Source organism: Erpetoichthys calabaricus, chromosome 17, assembly GCF_900747795.2.
Source record: "Erpetoichthys calabaricus chromosome 17, fErpCal1.3, whole genome shotgun sequence".
In the NCBI taxonomy this organism is placed as follows: Eukaryota; Metazoa; Chordata; class Cladistia; order Polypteriformes; family Polypteridae; genus Erpetoichthys; species Erpetoichthys calabaricus.
In genome coordinates, this window is record NC_041410.2 from 29,193,784 (window position 1) to 29,212,426 (window position 18,643).

The window sequence follows — 18,643 nt, forward strand, 5'->3', positions numbered from 1 at the left end:
CTCTACTAAATGATGTGATGTAATACGTTTGTCTTTAAAAGCTTCTGAAACTTAAGTTTTTCAAACACTAAAGCACAAATGTTTTTACCCGTTTTAATTGTGCTTGCTTCGAATGGGATCGCAAAGCATCCTTGATACAATATTGTAGTTTTCATTAATATAATGGGTAATAGCAGATATGAAAAATGTTTTTGGTCTGAATATCAGTTGTGACAGCACACCCATAATTATTGAGAGTCCCTAGCATGGCATATATAATACCCCTTCTCAGTTTTTGGTTTTTTTCTGCCACGGTAGTTTCTGGATAGGGCATTATCTCTTTGAACTTCAAACTTTTCAATTTTGGCTGTAATATCAACCAGGTACTGCTCAAGTTGAATATAGCCCTCATCAGACACTGTATCATAAGGCCGTATATCAGGCTGGGCAGCATCAGTCTTAGATGGCCGCAGTGGCTGTAGGTTTTTGTTCCAACCCAGTTTCTTAATGAGAAGTTAGTTATTGCCGACGAAGCAGTTATTGACCAAGTAACATTTTGATACTTCATTTTAGTGGTCTCGCTTGTTAAGGTTCCACACCTTTAATTCCTTATTTCAACTGTTTTTAATGGCTCCTTATTAGCAATAAGATGCAAATGACAAAGGAGCCAGCAGTTCTCTGTCTAACTTGTTTCCATTTACAACCTGTGTGGATTCATCATACACTATTTTGTTTAATAAATAATAGAAAAATGTGTAAGTCTGAAAATTATATGTTTTAGGTTTCAACTCATTTGGGTGATATCTATGGAAAGGAAAAAAATCTTATGATATAAGAACCTAACATTGCAGTCTAACAAACCATAAAAATAAATAAGGTCTGAGATTGGCAAGGATTGATTTCCAATTAAGAAACTGGGTTGGAATGAAAACCTGCAGCCATTGCAGACTCTTTCGGACATTTATCACAGCAAACAAATGACAGTTGGTTGCCATCGCCATTGGTAACAATTGAAAATGACTGCTAGGTGTCAGATGTCCCTTTAGTGAGTTTCGCAGTCTTATGCTCTACATTTTTTAATGCTGGTTCCACCTCTGTGGATATAAGACTGTCTCTGGGCTCTTCAATCTTGGAAGACTGCATGCAAAAACACAGTATGCATGCATATGTTTGAACTGCAAGTGAATAATAAATTTTGAATGTATGTTTTGTTTTATAATTATTTTTTAATTTTAATTTCCGCCCGCTCCCTCCTGCATTACTGAAAATCAGTCTTGCATTGCAAGCAATTGCATTTGGTCCTGTGAATCCCACAGGAGTGCAGAGTTCTACTGTATCCACTATGCCTTAAAGTAGAAGCAGAACTGCAGCCTTGCACAGATATATACCAGCACATGGAAATAGAGAACACATGTAAATAATTTTCTATTATTTAGAGTACCAAATGCCTCTGTCAGAACAATAGTTTTGTTTTTGGGATTGCTTCAGCACAAGAAATACAACAGAAGATTATAGTAAATGTCCTGTAAAACATTCCAGGCAATAATTGCTGTGATGGTGACATTCTTCTCACAGGAGCTTTTGACAGCAATCATCTTGAATATTGGCCAAGGTCATTACCAGATTAGCTGAAGTGTTTTGTCACTGATTTTGTAAATAAGGCATGCATAAATGCAAAGAGATTTTTTTTTAAATTTTATTGAATTAATTAAAATCAAATAACATTTCATACAAGCAAGTCATGTTTTACAAAACTAGGTGTGAAACTGTTTAACCCCCACCCCTGAGAGAGAGCTAGGCCAACAGAATAAAACTTAAGTAGTAGGAACAATCACATACATACATACATCTCTTATATATATTTCTCTTCTGGTTTGACCTGCTTCCACTTCAAAACCGGTCCCGCCCACACGCAGCCGACACAGCATTTCTCGATTCCTATTCGTCTTCTTCCATGTCATGCACTATACTGGCCTGCCGAGCGTAATACATTCTATAAGTACTCGAGGTGCTGCCACAACGGTAAAGTAGCTTTACCACCTGTGCAGGAGCCACCTGTGTGTGAACACATTTGAGAATACAACTTTTCTGGGTGCACAGATAATTCAACCTCCTGGCCACAGACCATACTGTTTTAAAATACACGGGCAAATTTATCACCAAATCTCTCCACTATACGCTAACACTTTACCTCTCCAGGATATGGACAGTTGTATGTTTTTGACACAGCGCAAGCTACTGAAGTACATTTATAAAATAAAGCAAACTCTGCATGCAGCGAAAATTTACTTCTCCAGCTAGATTCCATGCTCAGAACCATCAACCCCTTCGCTAAATCATACAAACACATGCATGAAATCACTCAGTCCAATCCAACAGCATCTGTACGAATGGTTTTCAAGGAAAACCCTAGGTAGGATTTACGACGATACAGTGCCCCGACATGTCACACCAATGTTACAGCGATTTTCGTCAGAGAAGATGGTGAAACGCCAGCCGAAAGGGACATTTGCATCTATCCCATAGGCAACTCATGTAAACAGATTTCCACGCTCAATATGAATTGCGATCCTATGGTTTATCTACTTTTATTCCCTTACGGAGACATTGGCTGGCACAAAGATTTAGAACATGTTCCCGATAAAAGAACCACCAAGCGAATAAGGCTTACTCAATGCCAGTTTTACATGTACAGATTAGCAATGAGGAATACATTTAGTATTTTGCACTCCAGTGGCAAACTATTCCAACAGTACGTCGTAGATGCGTACGTTAAAACAGAGGGCGCGCGTCTCAGCTATCTCAGATTACATCAACAAGATCTGCGCGTGGAAATACCAGACTCACTGCAAGCAAACACTGAAAATAACAACGTACTTCTAGGCAAAATGATCATATTACCGTCCACATTTCCAGGAAGTCCAAGATACATGCAACAAAACTATCAGGATGCCATGGCCATAGTAGGTAAATTCAGAAAGCCTGATTTATTTATCACTTTCACATGTAATCCTACTTAACCAGACATTCTACATGCACACTGCGTCTTTCAAGAAGTATGTATTTCTTCTTGATTTCTGAATTCCTTTCTCACCGTTTTCCTTTCTATTCGGCTAGTATATAAATAAATAAAAATAAATAGTATAAAAAAAAAAAAGGGGAAGAGAGTCTGCTTCCTCAATTTAAATGCATATTCTAAAATGTTAATGATTAGATCCTGCCAGGTTTTGAAGAAGTTTTGTATAGATCCTCTAAGTGAGAATTAGATTTTTTTCCAATTTCAGATAATATATAACATCACTTATCCACTGACTTAAAAGAGATGAATTAGGATTCTTCCAGTTGAGCAAGATAAGTCTACGTACCAATAGTAAAGTAAAGGCAATTGCAGTTCTTTTGTCCTTCTCCACGTTAAGCCCACCTGGAAGTATACCAAACACAGCTGTTAGTGGATTAGGAGGGATTGAGACTCCAAGGCTGTCTGAAAGGCATTTAAAGATTTTGGTCCAAAATGATGTTTATTTGGTGCACATCCAAAACATATGGCCCAGTGAGGCTGGAACTTGACTGCAACGCTCACAGGTTAGATCTTACAGAGGAAACATTTTGGACAATTTTAAATGAGACAGATGCACTCGATATATAATTTTAAGTTGAATAATTATATGTTTTGCGCATACAGTGCTAGAGTGAATTCTGTGCATGGCTGCCTTCTACTCCTTTTCTGAATTGCTGAGTAAAAAGAGATAATTGAAGTGTACCTGAAAGCACCATAACCACAGAATGTAGCTCAATTAGGACTGACGAAATACTATCACAGGAGTTCCTTCCAGTCATTCTGAACCTTCTCAAAAGCTTGCTGTACAGTGAAATCATATGGTTCTTGATGATAAAATATCTGCATGTTTACATTGAGGCAAAACCTCTTGTCTCCATAGACAATTAGCTGACCAATGTGATGCATTTCCTTCCTTTCCATCATTGAAGCAGTATTGTCACACAAGTTCCCAAATGGAACTGTTTCCTTTGCATCTAGATTCTTAACTCCAGCAAGGTCCAGTTATTGCAGACTGATAAGACAGGCCCTTGGTTTTGTGGGTCCAGTTAAAAAAATTTTAACTGAGATTTCACATGAGATTTTATTTTGGTCATTGATCGTTAGCCCCTGTTATCCATTTTTTTCCCATGCTCTGAAATCCAGTGGTAGACATGTTGTGACCCATCAGATTCTAGAGTTCACTTGCTGACATTTTAAGCTTGGCCATCTGAAGATGCACTGTTTTTAAATCATTACACCACAACCAGCTATCTGTGAGCAAAAGTTGTCTTTCTCCCAGCACTACATAATAAAGTCCTTAATATGCTACCTAAGGTGTTGTTAGGGATGGTGAAGATCAAGAACTTGGTTTGCAGCTATGTTTATGTACTGGCCTCGGTGATCAGTTACTTACTCCACCAAGCCAAGGACTTGTGAGAATGGCTCACTAGACTGTGGTAACATGGATATCAAAGAAAGGACCTGCAGAGTCAGTATGATGCTGCAACTAATGATTATTTTGGTAGTCGACGAATCGTTCAATTTTTTTTCGATTAGTCACGATTATTTCATGCCTAACTATTTTGATGCCTGCGACCTGTGGTTGCACATCCTGTTCTGGGCTCCAGTGCATGTCTTACCTCATTTGCTCACATCTGTCCACCTGTGAACGTCACCCTGATGTCTCTGCATTACGATTAAAGTTAATAATAATCAAATTAAAATAACAATCAGTGAAACACATGAATTTGAAAATAATCAGATGTTTTACATTAGTGTGACCATCACAATAAAAAAGAAATACATTAAACAATGCAAACTAAAGTGCACATAGTCTTTAAACAAGAAAAGTGCATTTAACTTAACCAAAAATGGCTACTGGTGTGTCTTAAAGTCCAAAAGTTTAAATAAAGCTTCAATTCAAATAAAATAAAACAATAATGTACAGTTTATAAAAGATTCAGTTCATATATTCCTGAATGCAGTGCAGGAGCGTGAGCATTTCGACATGCTCTGGTGTGAGGCTGACTCTCTTCTTTGAGACAATGTTCCCAGCTGCTGAGAAGAGATGTTCAGAGGGAGTAGAAGTAGAAGGAATACACAAGAATGATTTTGCAGACAGAGAAAGATGTTTTAATCATCACACTCTGAAGGAAAAGTTTTGTAGTTTATCACATCATGTACTATATTATGCCAAAATAAAAAAATAATGAACTAAAATATGTAACGAGCTAATTACTGATATACTCCAAAACACAAGTTACCTAATGTTAGTTAGAGATGGTTTACCATTCATACGAACTCAAATATTATATGAAAAAAGAAGAAAAAAAAAACCAGGACGGCTCAGCTACACCTATTCACTCGTTTACTATAGCTCCAAACATGTTAGCAAACATAACTGAAATTATATCCATTTAACCCTTAAACCGCCGGAACCGGCTAAAGTTGTTTCTCAGTGCAATTTGCCAGCACGCCGGAGCCGAGTATATTCGGCAATGTATATTCATTAAACCCTGCAACTGGCTATATTTGCTTCACAGACCAATTTGCTAGCATGCCGGAGGTGATTAGTCAAAGCCGTATATTCGTTGAGCAGCCAGCTCACAACCACTGACGTCCCCAGCAGAACTTCAGCCCCACTGTCTCTGGGATTCAGCCACTGCACTAGACGAGCCTGCAAGCATCAGCGCTTACCTCTGTGTGTTTGCGTGCAGCCAGTTCAACTGCAAGCGCAGTTGGCTTGGTGATTTACTGAATTTCACCAATGACTTCAGTTGCACCTCGAACATATAATAGATTGTTGCAGTAGTTTTTTTTATTGTTTTTACAGTTCATTTGCAGTGTGTAAAATGATCACTGTTGCTGTAATTGTGATGCTCTTTGCATGAAAAAAAATACGTTCCAGTTAAAATTACACATTTTCTTTGTGAATTGTGACCTTTACTTAAAAAGTGCAGCTAAAAAGTATTTGGCGCATCCAGGGATGCATTAACCCCCAAGTATGTGTCATTTTAATGGTTAACTATCATTGTTGAAACCTTGATATGCACATTATAGTACAAACATCAACGTTAACACGTGACACTAACTTTACTTGCTAAAACTTACCTCTCAAAAGACGGCAGCATCACACCTCCAGGATGCTTGCGTTTCAGATGCTCATGCATCGCGGTGGTGCTGCCGGGAAAAGAAAGCTCCGCTTTGCATAATCTGCATTCAACTTTTTTTTCTTTTTTGGTGAAGTGCTCCCGCACTTTAGAAAGTTTCTGTCTCAATTTATTTCTGTCTCCTTCCCCCTCCTCTATGCGACTTGCATTTGCAACCACATTTATTTTCCTCTACATTCTTCTTCTCCTCAGACGTTCTTCTTCGTTGGAAGGACTGTGTGCAGTCTTGACAAACAATAACAAACGATACTACCCCCCAGACGTTCATGTAGTGCATTGCAGTTACAAAAACCAATGTGGTTCTTTGTGACCGGAGCCTCTATTGAAGGTTCTGTTTATGACGCATCGACAATAAAAAATCCGCGTCAACGATTTTTTGTAGTCGACATCGTCGATTACATTGACTAATCGTTGCAGCCCTAACCATATCACAAAGGCATCATACAGAATGGAATCTATTCAGCCAAACTGGAAACAATAGTAATGCTTTTCTGACGCTGACTCCTAGGGATTGATGAACATCGTATGTAGGCATGTTAAGTAGAGTTGAAGCCACAAGTCACAAACCTTGGGCATCTGTTGTTTGTGTAAGAGTGTTCTGTCTCTGTTGCAACACTCATCAAGGTGTCATTTACTCTCAGACTGGACTGCTGATGTACACTGTGGACACTGGATGGTAGGGTGGGGTGGGGGGGGTGATATAGTCTGACATATACATATAGATGAATTGGTAGATGCTTCCCCTTGTGACAACCAATAACAAAAAATACTTGCACAACCATCTTCACCTCATTACCAATTGTACTTTGGATATGTACTTATAAAGAGCTTTAAGCCATCTTTTAGCTGTAGTGTTGTTGATTGCTGTGGTCACTGTTTATGATATGCCTCATAATATTTTTTATTTATTTGGCTTTTAGGTTGTTGAGCATTTGTTTTTGTTGCTCTCAGACTGTATGTGGGAGGCACCCATTGCTCAGGCCAAGCATATACTTAATGTGAAGCAGAAAGAGCATGAAGTAAAAGTACAGGTATCTATCTTGTGTTTTTCTTTATTTAGTTCTTATTGTTAGGTGTTTTCTGTGTTTATTTTTTAACCATTGTCTGCTTATTTGTAATACAGGGAGAGATAGAGGAGGAGGATGACAGTCTTCCCATACAAGAGGTGTCATTTGACCCAGAAAAGGCACAATGCTGTGTGGTGGAGAATGGCCAGGTTCTAACTCATGGAAGTGGAGGAAAGGGATATGGCTTAGCGTCTACTGGAATCATGTCTGGATGTTATCAGTGGAAGGTAAGATGAATTCAAACATTGGTCTTCTGTGCAGTTAGGATGGTTTGACATTAGAATTAACAATTTGTATAGTTTCAAATAATATTAATCTGCAGGCATTCCTATTTTTCTTTATTTTTGGCATTTCTGGAACACAATTTAGGGGACATGACAAATCCTTTTTAGTTTTCAAATGTACAACCCCATTTCCAAAAAAGTTGTGACACTGTGTAAAATGTAAGTAAAAACAGAATTTGCAGCTCATGTAAACCCTATACTTGCTTGAAAATGGTAGAAAGACAACATATCAAATGTTTAAACTGAAAAAAATATCCTTATTTTTGCATTTGGTACCAGCAAAAAAAAAAAAAAAAAAAAAGTAGGGACGGGGCATGTTTACCACTGTTTTGAATCACGTCTTCTTGTAACAACACTCTCATTCTGTAAACATTTGTGAACAGAGGAGACCAGTAGTTGGTTTTCTGCCTTGTCCCTTGCGTACAGATATTTCTCTGGATTCTCATAATGTTTTAATGAATGTACTGTAGAGCATGAAATCCCCAAACTCTTTGCACTGTTACATTGAGGGAAATTATTCATGAATATTTGCACTTTTTACCTGCACAATCTTTCCTATTTTACTTCTATGAGATTCTGCCTATTAAATTAAACGTTTTCTTTTTATATACGTATAATTCATGAAAGTTGTGTAGTCTTTAATATATTTACATGTATCAATGTTTGATTGCCATTTCAACAATTGAGAGATGATGTAATTTAACAAAAAGACAATGAAATGCATTTTTTGCAATCATATATTCAGCAAAAAAAAAAAACACACGGGAATACATTTGACTGCTGTGAAGGAGCAAATAAAGTCCTAGCTATTGAGCCCATACATCAAAATAACTTATTTGTAGATATTTCTTATACTTAAATCTCTCCTTCATTAACTTGGAGAGATGTTTAGAATACCCTCCTAACAGAATCCCTCCCACTTTGTGGTATTTGAGGGCTTTGTTGAATATACTCCCCATTTCTGGTTATCTTTTAATAAAAAGGGAAACCCTGCTACCGCTTGGCTTTGTCAAGCTTTTAACTGTTTACTTCAGATTACATTGTATTAAAATCATGCCCCACGTGATTCTATATAATTAAACCCCATGTAGGTGATCTTATAAAAACTTTAAATTAACACATATACATTGTAAGGGTAATTGCACCACAGTCTACATTCATATTAGAAAAGTTCAGTTCACTTTGTTTATCTGGTAATAAATGAATCTATGCCAGTACCTGATGATCCTTAGCAGTCAGCAAGAAACAAATCATCTTTTCATAAGACCTATAAACTCTGTCCATAACTGCTCCACGTAGTACATAAATAATCTAAATTTAGACCAGTGTCAAGTCTTATGCCAATTCTCAAAAAAGATTCTTGATTCTCATTGTCCAGAATTATTTCAAATCTCATGTCTTTGATCTTGACACACTCTTTTTCTTGTGACTGCTGCTTTTGCTCTTTTTAAACTGGCACAAACCCTTGTGACTTATTAAAGAGACTTCAGAGAGACAAACTTTGTAAAACTTCTTATAAAACTATCACTTCAAACTAGTGCTGGGCAGTATGACCAAAATTCTATATCGCGGTATTTTTTAAAATTATACCGGTTTCACAGTATTGGACTGTATTTTTTTCCCATCCATGAGTGGATGTTAACCACATTTCCTCTGCAATTACTGGTTAAGAATAACCTATTCCACTGTCATGAGAATTGTACATTGTACAAAAAAAAATTTAATATGTACACAGGTATTAATACAGGTTTGCATGGCCCCATAAAGTGATAGTTTTCAAGGGGGTGGCACTAATGAAGAGAAGGAATCACATTGCATGACAGATGCAGTCAAAATATAGAGCCTTTTTATTAAACAAAATTTGCAAACAACTTAAACTAAAATTTTGACAACATATTTTCAACCATCCAAAGAGGCATTTAGACTTAGTAAAATATCCAGAGGTGCTTGTCAAAAGTTGTATTGCACTGAACATGTCTTAGACAAGGAATAAATAGCAAATATTTTTTGTAAACCAACTGCACTTTGTTAGTGTTAACAATCTCTGTCCACTGACATGTTAAAGTGACTTTTTAAACAACTTTACCATCATTAAACTGCATAATATTTAAACTAATAAATAATAATAAAATAAATAATAGTGCAGTTTCCAGTAATAATACTATTACTTCCAAGACTTCAAGCCCAAGTGCATTACACAATATTCACCAAATTAAAATAAACAAGTGCAACTTGGTGATGACATCTTTACCAACTGAACCATCACTAAGGCAAACTACATTAATATGGACCTTGCTTCAAGCTAAGTTATATACATAAATAATTAAACTGCAACTTGCATTGATAATGCTATTTGTGGTATAGCCCTATGGAAGTGTATTAGGGCCACGGTGAAGAAAAAAAAATGCGGACACAGTGAAGAAAAAAAAAAACAATATGTTGAGAATAAAGTCGACATTTCCACTTTATTCTCATAGTTTATTTTGTCATTAAAGTAGAATGTTGTAAACTAAACTTCATCCTAAAATCAATGTTTAATTTACTAGATTTTCTCAAACCCTGTCATAAGTTAATGTAGCACATTAAATGCTTTATGTTAAGTGTTCTCTAACCCAGTTGTTAATCGCCACGCGCTTCTTAAACTGACTTCCTCTTGCACTAAGAGGAGGCTCAGGCAGAGATTGCCGCACAAAATACATTCACTTCACGATATTCCTGCTCTCTGAAAATGTAGAATGCTAAGATAAATACTTGATATCATTTTCATGATGAAATGCATTGAAACATGTATTAATCATGTGGGGACACGGTGGCTTGGAGGGTGCACTGCTGCGGGTGTTTCCTGCCTTGAATTTGCATGTTTTTCTGGTGGGTTTACTCCGCGTCCTTCAGTTTTTTGTACAAATAATAATATTGCTAGTTTTTTTTATCCCTCTTTTGTACACCTACCATTTCAGTATTTTGATTCAGTTATTGGTTTTCTTTACTTCCAGGCATTAACACTGTTATATATTTCATGGAGTTTTGCACTGTGGATGAAATAAAATTTTTGAATTTTTTATAAATGATTAATCATGCAGGACAAAGAGAAGGGGATTACTCATTTTGATCTCTGTATTTTGGAGGACTGAAATTAGTATAAATTTGTTCATCTTTTGTTTAATTGCAGTTCTACATTGTTAAGGAAAATCGGGGTAATGAAGGAACCTGTGTTGGAGTGTCTCGCTGGCCGGTTCATGATTTTAACCACCGAACCACAACAGACATGTGGATATATCGTGCATATAGTGGAAATCTTTACCACAATGGAGAACAAACATTAACATTGTCAAGCTTCACTCAAGGTGATTACATCACCTGTGTTTTAGATATGGAAGCAAGAACTATTTCGTTTGGGAAAAATGGAGAGGTGAGTAGCTGTTTCTTTTTTTGCTTTCAACAACTCTTCATAGTAACTTATAACATGTATCTTCAGTTTTCTGAGTGAATAAATGGTTCTAACATTTGTTGTGAAACTTATACTTAGCTATTATTAGGGCATTTGTTGACTTTTAAATTATTTTAAATTGGCAGTTGGCATTCACAGTACTTGCTTCACAGTTGTGCACACTTCTCTTATGTGCTCTCTTAATCTTCTTTTGGTAGAAATTAATTTTTGGATGGTGCAAATTTTCTAGAATTTTCTATAATTAATTCACCAGTTATTCTCTTGATTTTGTTTAGTGCTTTTGTCCCTTGTGTGGACAGTAACTAATAGAACACATCTGGAATTGCATGTTCATTTGGGTCATAAGCATAATCTCTTCTGTATTCCACCTGGAATGCTATATAACCAAAAATTCTATTAATTCTATTATCTTTTAATTGCCTTTGTACAAAATTTGTATTTGTGAGCAATGAGAACTCTGCTATGAACCACAAGCCTTTCTCATAATTTATAATTTATAGCATCAGCCTCCCATATAGTTTAACTATAATTTTTTACTTCCTATATATGTAAGATGTGATTTACATTAGAGCCTGACATAATAAGTTGGAAAATAATGAGTCTGTCAGTCTATCAAGCTTGTTGGTTAGCTAAAAGATAAGTGGTCATAATATCTAATCCAAACGTTATATCTGATAATTGTTTATGGTAGTAGTTATATTGTCCTGAATCCAAAAAATTCTGACATTTCTTAATTTGCCCTTGCTACAAACTCCACTAACTTGGTCTCACTAGGGTATGATTTTCACTCTAGTTTACTGGCTGATTGACTATTGTAACACTGTTGCTTCTCTGCCTGTGTTGTAAAATGAGCTAGTGAGAGAACACTTAAGTTCTCATTGTGCAAGTCATCATAGCAGGTAAAATGAAGAGTGACCAGCAAGCCATTTTTCCTGGATCTGTCTGATGTCACCTTGTTAATAATATTTGATTTGTATTCAGCTGTTCAAATTTTCCGTATATACTTGCGTATAAGTCAAGTTTTGAAACCCGAAAAATCGATAATAAAATCAGACCCCGACTTATATGCCTGTTCAAAAATCTGACACATTTTTTTTTTCATCTTCTTGATTCCTCCAATCTCACACCAGTTTCTCAGACACTGTGAATTTTGTTGCAGCAGCACACTTATCAATTTCTTTTGCCACTTCAACGACTTTTAATTTAAAACCAGCTTGATATTTTCTTCTGATCAAACGCCCCATTGTAGATAAGGGATGCTCTTATGATAAAGGTGTATGAGGGTGTGAGATACGAAAAAAACAAAACAAAACCGTGCACTCCTGAGCATTAGCATATCATAATCTCTCTGATGAATAGCTTGAGTTTTCCACATTTTACTTATACGACCGACATTATAAAATATCAGAAATTATACGCTAAAATCAAACCCCGACTTATCCCTGTGGGAATTTAAACACAAGTATATACAGTAATTCATAGCTTCCTTGTGAAATTTCATGTTATTTTGTAATTTAGTCTTTTCTTTAAAGAACATTGTGGTGTTTGGGTGGAAGGCAGAAGGAGGTGCAAGTACTTGGCTTTGGGTATAGCATCTTACATTTTTTAATGTCCTTAATGGATTTCATCTTCATATCAGCTAAACATTTAAAACATTTAACTGGTTTTTATTCACATCCCTAGTCAGCACTTAAAAAATAAATAAATAAATAAAAGCAGTTGCCAGAACAGTACCAAGAAATGGTAGAACATGGTTAAAGCAACAGGATCAGAAGTGAGTTTCAAATGTTATTATGCAAATGGCATTAATTAATGTGGTGGGATAATTATATTAAGGCACCATTAAAAAAAATAATACTACAACAAATACATTGCAAATTTCAGAAATAGTAGAAGCTGCAAATAACTTGTAGATATCTCTGCATATGTTTCCAGTATTTTCAATCAAGGCTGTGTCAGCATATTTAGTATACTTTTTGGAGTTTATTTAGTAAAGGTTTTAACCCAAGATGACCAGTTGTGTTTAGATTGTATTAATTCTGTGTTGCATAATTACCAACCAGAATCAACTGTGTTACATAATAATTCTGTTCTTTGTGTGTATTCTTGGTGTAGGAGCCAAAATTGGCCTTTGAAGATGTGGATGCCACTGAGCTGTATCCTTGCGTAATGTTTTATAGCAGTAACCCAGGTGAAAAGGTAACTTTTACCAGTTTATTTGAGATGGTTGATAAAGAGAATGCCCTCATTTCTGTTTTTATGTTATACTTCAGTTGATTGCAAACAACACAAGTAGTACTCTGTCAGATTATAATTAAACCTACTGTTATGAGGCATGCCAAAAAATATATATGCAGTGCAGGGCTTTCAGAGGAGATGTAACTAATTTGGGTGAATGTTGTTTAGTTTCTTCACTGACAGATGGAGAAAATAACCTTTCCAAAGAATAAATTATGCATCTACTAGCCCCATCATAATTGTTGGAGACTGGGAATAAGAGGCAGAGTATGAGGCTGAGAATGTGGCCTGTATTGCATTTTAAAAGTAGCACTTTTTTGTCTGGTTTTAATAAGAAATGCATCTGTTTATGATCTAGTATATTGGGAAACTGTCTTCTTCTGACCACACTGTTCCTTGAATTTGCTGTCAGATTGTAATGCAAACTGGAGTTTGTCATAGTGTGATGAGTGGAGGCAAAGCTATGTGCACAACTATGCAACCACACTTCTTCTAAATGTGTTATCATATTGTACTGGAAAACTCTTGGTAGAATTTGTTCAAACTGCTAGAGTTTGATTGCTCCAACCCCCTGTATTAGATATGACTCCTAATTTTATGACTCTGTTAGCTAGTAAAAGACTAAAATGAATGCACTATCTCGTGCTATAATATTACCTGACTGGATTATTCAACTGCATATTTTTATATACTATAATGTGTTTATATTTTAGGTTAAAATTTGTGACATGCAAATGCGTGGCACCCCACGGGACTTGCTACCTGGAGACCCCATTTGCAGCCCAGTTGCTGCAGTCCTTGCTGAAGCTGCCATTCAGCTTGTTCGCATTCTTCACCGTACTGACAGATGGACTCACTGCATCAACAGAAATATGATGGAACGGCTACAGAAAATTAAAACCTGCCTTAGGGAAGGGTGTGAAAAACTAAAAAAAAGTCGTTCAGTTCAAAGTAGAGATGAGCATGATGTTAAGGATGAATTGAAAGAAGATGAAAAGGGAAAACATGGAAAGCATGGGCTGGCAGATCTGTCTGAGTCACAGCTAAAAATGCTTTGCACAGAAGTCTGGCCAGTGCTGGCAGTAATTGGTGGTGTTGATGCTGGCCTTAGAGTTGGTGGCCGATGCATTCATAAGCAGACTGGTCGCCATGCCACACTCTTGGGTGTTGTGAAAGAAGGGAGCACTTCTGCTAAAGTTCAATGGGATGAAACAGAGATAACAATCAGGTATGTGTAATGCCAAATATCATGGTATAACCCATTTAATGAACAAATCAAAAGTAATGTATTTGTTTATATTCTTTGCCTTTAATGTTCAGGGTAAATTTTACGGAGGGAAACATGTTCTTTAATTTGTAGCCCTAAAGGACTTATTCCGGGTCACTGTAATTTCCAGCTTTACAGTGACGCTTGGCAGTGACTGAGGAACCACCTTGTTAAGTTACAGCATGATATTACTAGTTAAGAATAAATTAAACACTCATTTGCATATTTGATTATAACTGTCTTTAAACAAGGACATGTGTGCATGAACTGTATAATACATGTAACTGTCATCAATCTTGTGTACACTAAACTCATTCTCTAAATCATTTCTTTCTTTCCTTTTTCAGCTGTTATCATTCATTTGGTGTTGCCGTCATGCAGTATACATTAGTAGTACAACATAAGTTAGTATAGCATATAGGTTTATGGTACACATGCAGAAAGTTATTTTTGGGGAGTTATAGAATTATTTAACATTTATTCTTAATTGCAAGCCATCTATTCTTAAATTATGTTGTAGAGGGGTATTTAAGAAACAGAACCCTCTCTGTTTTACTAAAAACAGTGCAAGTTAATTAGTCAAAATTAAGAAGAGGCTAATAATAGAAGTTATGTGCAAAAACTGATCTTTAAAATACCCCAGTATTGCATAGTGTATTGTCAGTTTATTCAAATAAGATTAAAATAAATCTTAATTTTATTTGAATAGTGACATTTCATCTGATAGTCCTACACTGTAGTATTGTAAAGATACAGGGTTTAGACTTTCACTATTCAGTCCTGTAGTACTAGGTGAGATTTACTGCTTAAGTGAGTAAAGAGTCCATAGATTGTCAAGGGAATATAATGTTTTTATCTTATCCAAAACACACACGGCTGTTCACAATAACGAGACACTGTCAGTTTTGAGGATGATCTTTTGAACTTGGTCTGTCTCCTTTTAGTGTTTTCTAATATTAATATTAGTTTAGTCAGTCTTTTTTCTATAATTAAGCATCGTGGGATATTTGATTTTTTTTTTCAGAGCAGTATTCAGTTGACCTCTGGTATTTTTGGGTTTGCTTTTAAACATTTTTATCAACCAAATATGCTGAAGGCCCAATCCAGTGTGCTATTGCTTTTCTGTTCCCCTTTCACTGTGACATTATTGTACTCGTCGTTTCCTATGCATCTCTGTTCTTTTCCACACCTTGCATTACATTCTTTACCTTTCCTTCTCTCTTTTCCCTCACTTGCCGTTTCCTGTGTCATTCTGATCTTTTATTAAAGCTTCCCAACTTTTTGGTCGCCTAGTGACACTCCACTGTACAATCTGGAGCCTTGTGAGCCGCTGCCCTTTGATGTATCAAGGTTTCGTGGTTTGACTGCCTCTCTGTTGATGGACCTTACCTACCTGACTGGTATCCATGAAGACTCAGGAAAGCTGAGCACTAGACGCCATGAAAAGAAACACAGACATGAATCTGAAGAAAAAGGTGACATTGATCAAAAAACAGATGGCGGAGACTTCCAGAAGGAAGTGACAGATATTAGGATTTCCCAAAGTTTAGATGAGGTCAGAGCACATGTGACAGCCAACTCCAAGTCTGAAAATGAAATATCTTCATTTTCGTTAGATCCTCAACTTGCATTAGAATCTCAGCCTCAGCAAGTGGATGGGAAAAAGAAAGTTCACGAGCATGCAGTAAGAGCTCACGATGTGATACAGTCGGAAATTCGAGCCATCCAGCTCTCCTATCTCTATCTTGGTGCTATGAAATCCCTCAGTGCATTGTTGAGTTGTAGTAAGTATGCTGAACTTCTCCTGATTCCTAAAGTTCTTACTGAAAATGGACATAACTCGGACTGTGCAAGTTCTCCTGTAATCCAAGAGGAAGCTGAAATGAGAGCTGCTCTCCAGTTTCTAATGCGACATATGGTAAAAAGAGCAGTCATGCGCTCACCTATCAAAAGGGCCCTGGGACTTGCAGACCTTGAACGTGCCCAAGCCATGATTTACAAACTTGTTGTCAACAGTCTTCTGGAGGATCAGTTTGGTGGAAAAATAAAGCTAGGTGAGTAGAACTGCAAAGTTTGTTTACTGAATGTGCTTCTTTAATACTGCCCTGTTTTTTTGCAGACCATCATTTTGGCTGTGCTTTAGTGTTGGATAGGGACTTAAATTTTGACTTTGATAGTCAAATATATATATATATATATAAAAATATATATCTCAACACGTGTGCAGGAACATCGCAACGCCGTCAGAAGAAAGGACGCACTATCTTTGATATATGCACATACTAAATCGACAGGACACACATTCAACTGGGACAACGTAAAAGTAAAATTTAAGGCCAGTACAAAAAGCGGCAGAGAGTTGGCCAAGTCTTGGCTATCAGATGAAAACGCCATCAACAGACACTTGGACATAAACCCAGCATATGCCAACTTAAGAAGGACATATACATATTAATTAAACGATACACCCCCCCCCCCCCTTGATCAAACTGACTTAGTACACCACCACCCACCCCCCCATCCCATCCCCCCCAATACTGAATGTGATGCTATATATTGCCTTTGATTCTTGTAAGTCTAAGCATTATCCTCTGATGAAGACCCCTGATAGGGGTTGAAAGCTCAGGAATAAAAACTATTTTATGATACGTGATTCGTTTTTTCTCCCTTTGTGGATCTCTAACTGCAAATATATATATATATATATATATATATATATATATATATATATATATATATATATATATATATATATATATATATAATAAAAAATAGTTGTAAAACCAAATAAAGGATAACTCTAAACCCAAACCCCCCCCCCCCCCCCCCCCCCCCGGTCTGTCTTCAGCCTTCCTGGTTTGCTGCACCATGCAATACTTCACCACTTAATAATAAATTTATTTATATAGCACATTTCCCATGCTCAATGACCTTCACAGAGTCTCCTAAAGAAACAACAAGTATACTATATGTAACATTAGATACAAATGTTTCCTGAGTAGAACATTATAATGGATGGATACAGGATATGCAAAGCCATTAAACAGAATAAAAGACAATAAAACAGAGTAAAATACTAAATTCAATACTAAAAGAAAGCCTAGCAAATAACATAATTTTTGATGCAATACACACACACATACACACAAATTATACTGAGCATCTGAAAAGAGAGGAAGACTGAAAGAGCAGGCAGAATATCAGGTTAAGTTAAAAGCCTTCCTGTACAGGTGTGTTTTAAGTTGTGTTTTAAACGAATGAGTGGAGTCAGCTGAACTAATTAATTTAGGGAGGTCATGTCAAAGCCTGGGCACTATACAGCCGAGGGCCCTGTCACCCATATAAACCTGCACAACAAGATTGCCCAGAGTCAGTGGACTTTAGTGGGCGAATAGGGGCATAGTGATGGTGAATGTCACTGATGTAGTCTGGTGCAAGGCCATTTAAAGCTTTGTAGGTTAATAATAGAATTTTATATTCAATTCTGTAAGACACAGGGAGCCAGTGGAGGTGAAGCAGGATGGGTGTTATATGCTCACTGTTGCTGGTCCTTTTTAGAAATCTTGCAGCAGAGTTTGAATCAACTAGAGCTGTGACATAAGATTAGAAGTGGCATCTGCCAGTAGGGAGTTACAGTGATCAATGCAGGATGTGATAAAAACGTGGACAGGTTTCTCAGCATTAGAAAAGGAAAAGAATGAGTGAACATGGGATATGTTACAGAGTTGAAATTAGGAAAATTTCTTAATGTAGTTTATGTGGATAGAATAAGAAAAGGAAGGATCAAAAATAACACTCAAGATTCCTTGCATAAGAAGAAGGTCTGATGAGATCACCGTCAAGAGTGACTAAGAAGGAACTCGTTTTCTTAAGTGGTGCTTTAGTGCCAATGTGCAGGAGTTCAGTTTTGTTGAAAGACTTCTGCTCCATCCAGGTTTTAATTTCACTGAGGTAAGTTGTGAGCTGAGAATGCCCTGATGAAGTTTATGTTTTAACATTGAAATAAAGTTGAGTTCCATCTGTATAAAATTGATAACCCTGTCCATAGCTACGAATAATATGGCCAAGGGGAAGCATATAGATACAGAAGAGCAGAGGGCCAACAGAGCCCTGAGGAACTCCTTCTGTGATTGTGCTGGATCTGCTGTTACCA

At 36.7% G+C, this 18,643-nt stretch overlaps 1 protein-coding gene across 5 annotated transcripts in view; it reads left to right on the forward strand.

The window, feature by feature from the left end:
* herc1 (HECT and RLD domain containing E3 ubiquitin protein ligase family member 1) overlaps nucleotides 1–18,643 on the forward strand; it is a 161,074-nt gene that overhangs the window by 93,164 nt on the left and 49,267 nt on the right. For 4 of the 5 annotated variants that reach the window (XM_051920605.1, XM_051920606.1, XM_051920609.1 and 1 more), the window contains exons 33-38: nucleotides 7,107–7,217; nucleotides 7,310–7,480; nucleotides 10,707–10,946; nucleotides 13,101–13,184; nucleotides 13,937–14,451; nucleotides 15,760–16,544. In XM_051920605.1, the coding sequence (XP_051776565.1) occupies nucleotides 7,107–7,217; nucleotides 7,310–7,480; nucleotides 10,707–10,946; nucleotides 13,101–13,184; nucleotides 13,937–14,451; nucleotides 15,760–16,544 (1,906 nt within the window). The remainder of the gene's footprint in view (nucleotides 1–7,106; nucleotides 7,218–7,309; nucleotides 7,481–10,706; nucleotides 10,947–13,100; nucleotides 13,185–13,936; nucleotides 14,452–15,759; nucleotides 16,545–18,643) is intronic. The other variant, XM_051920608.1, reaches the window with a different exon arrangement.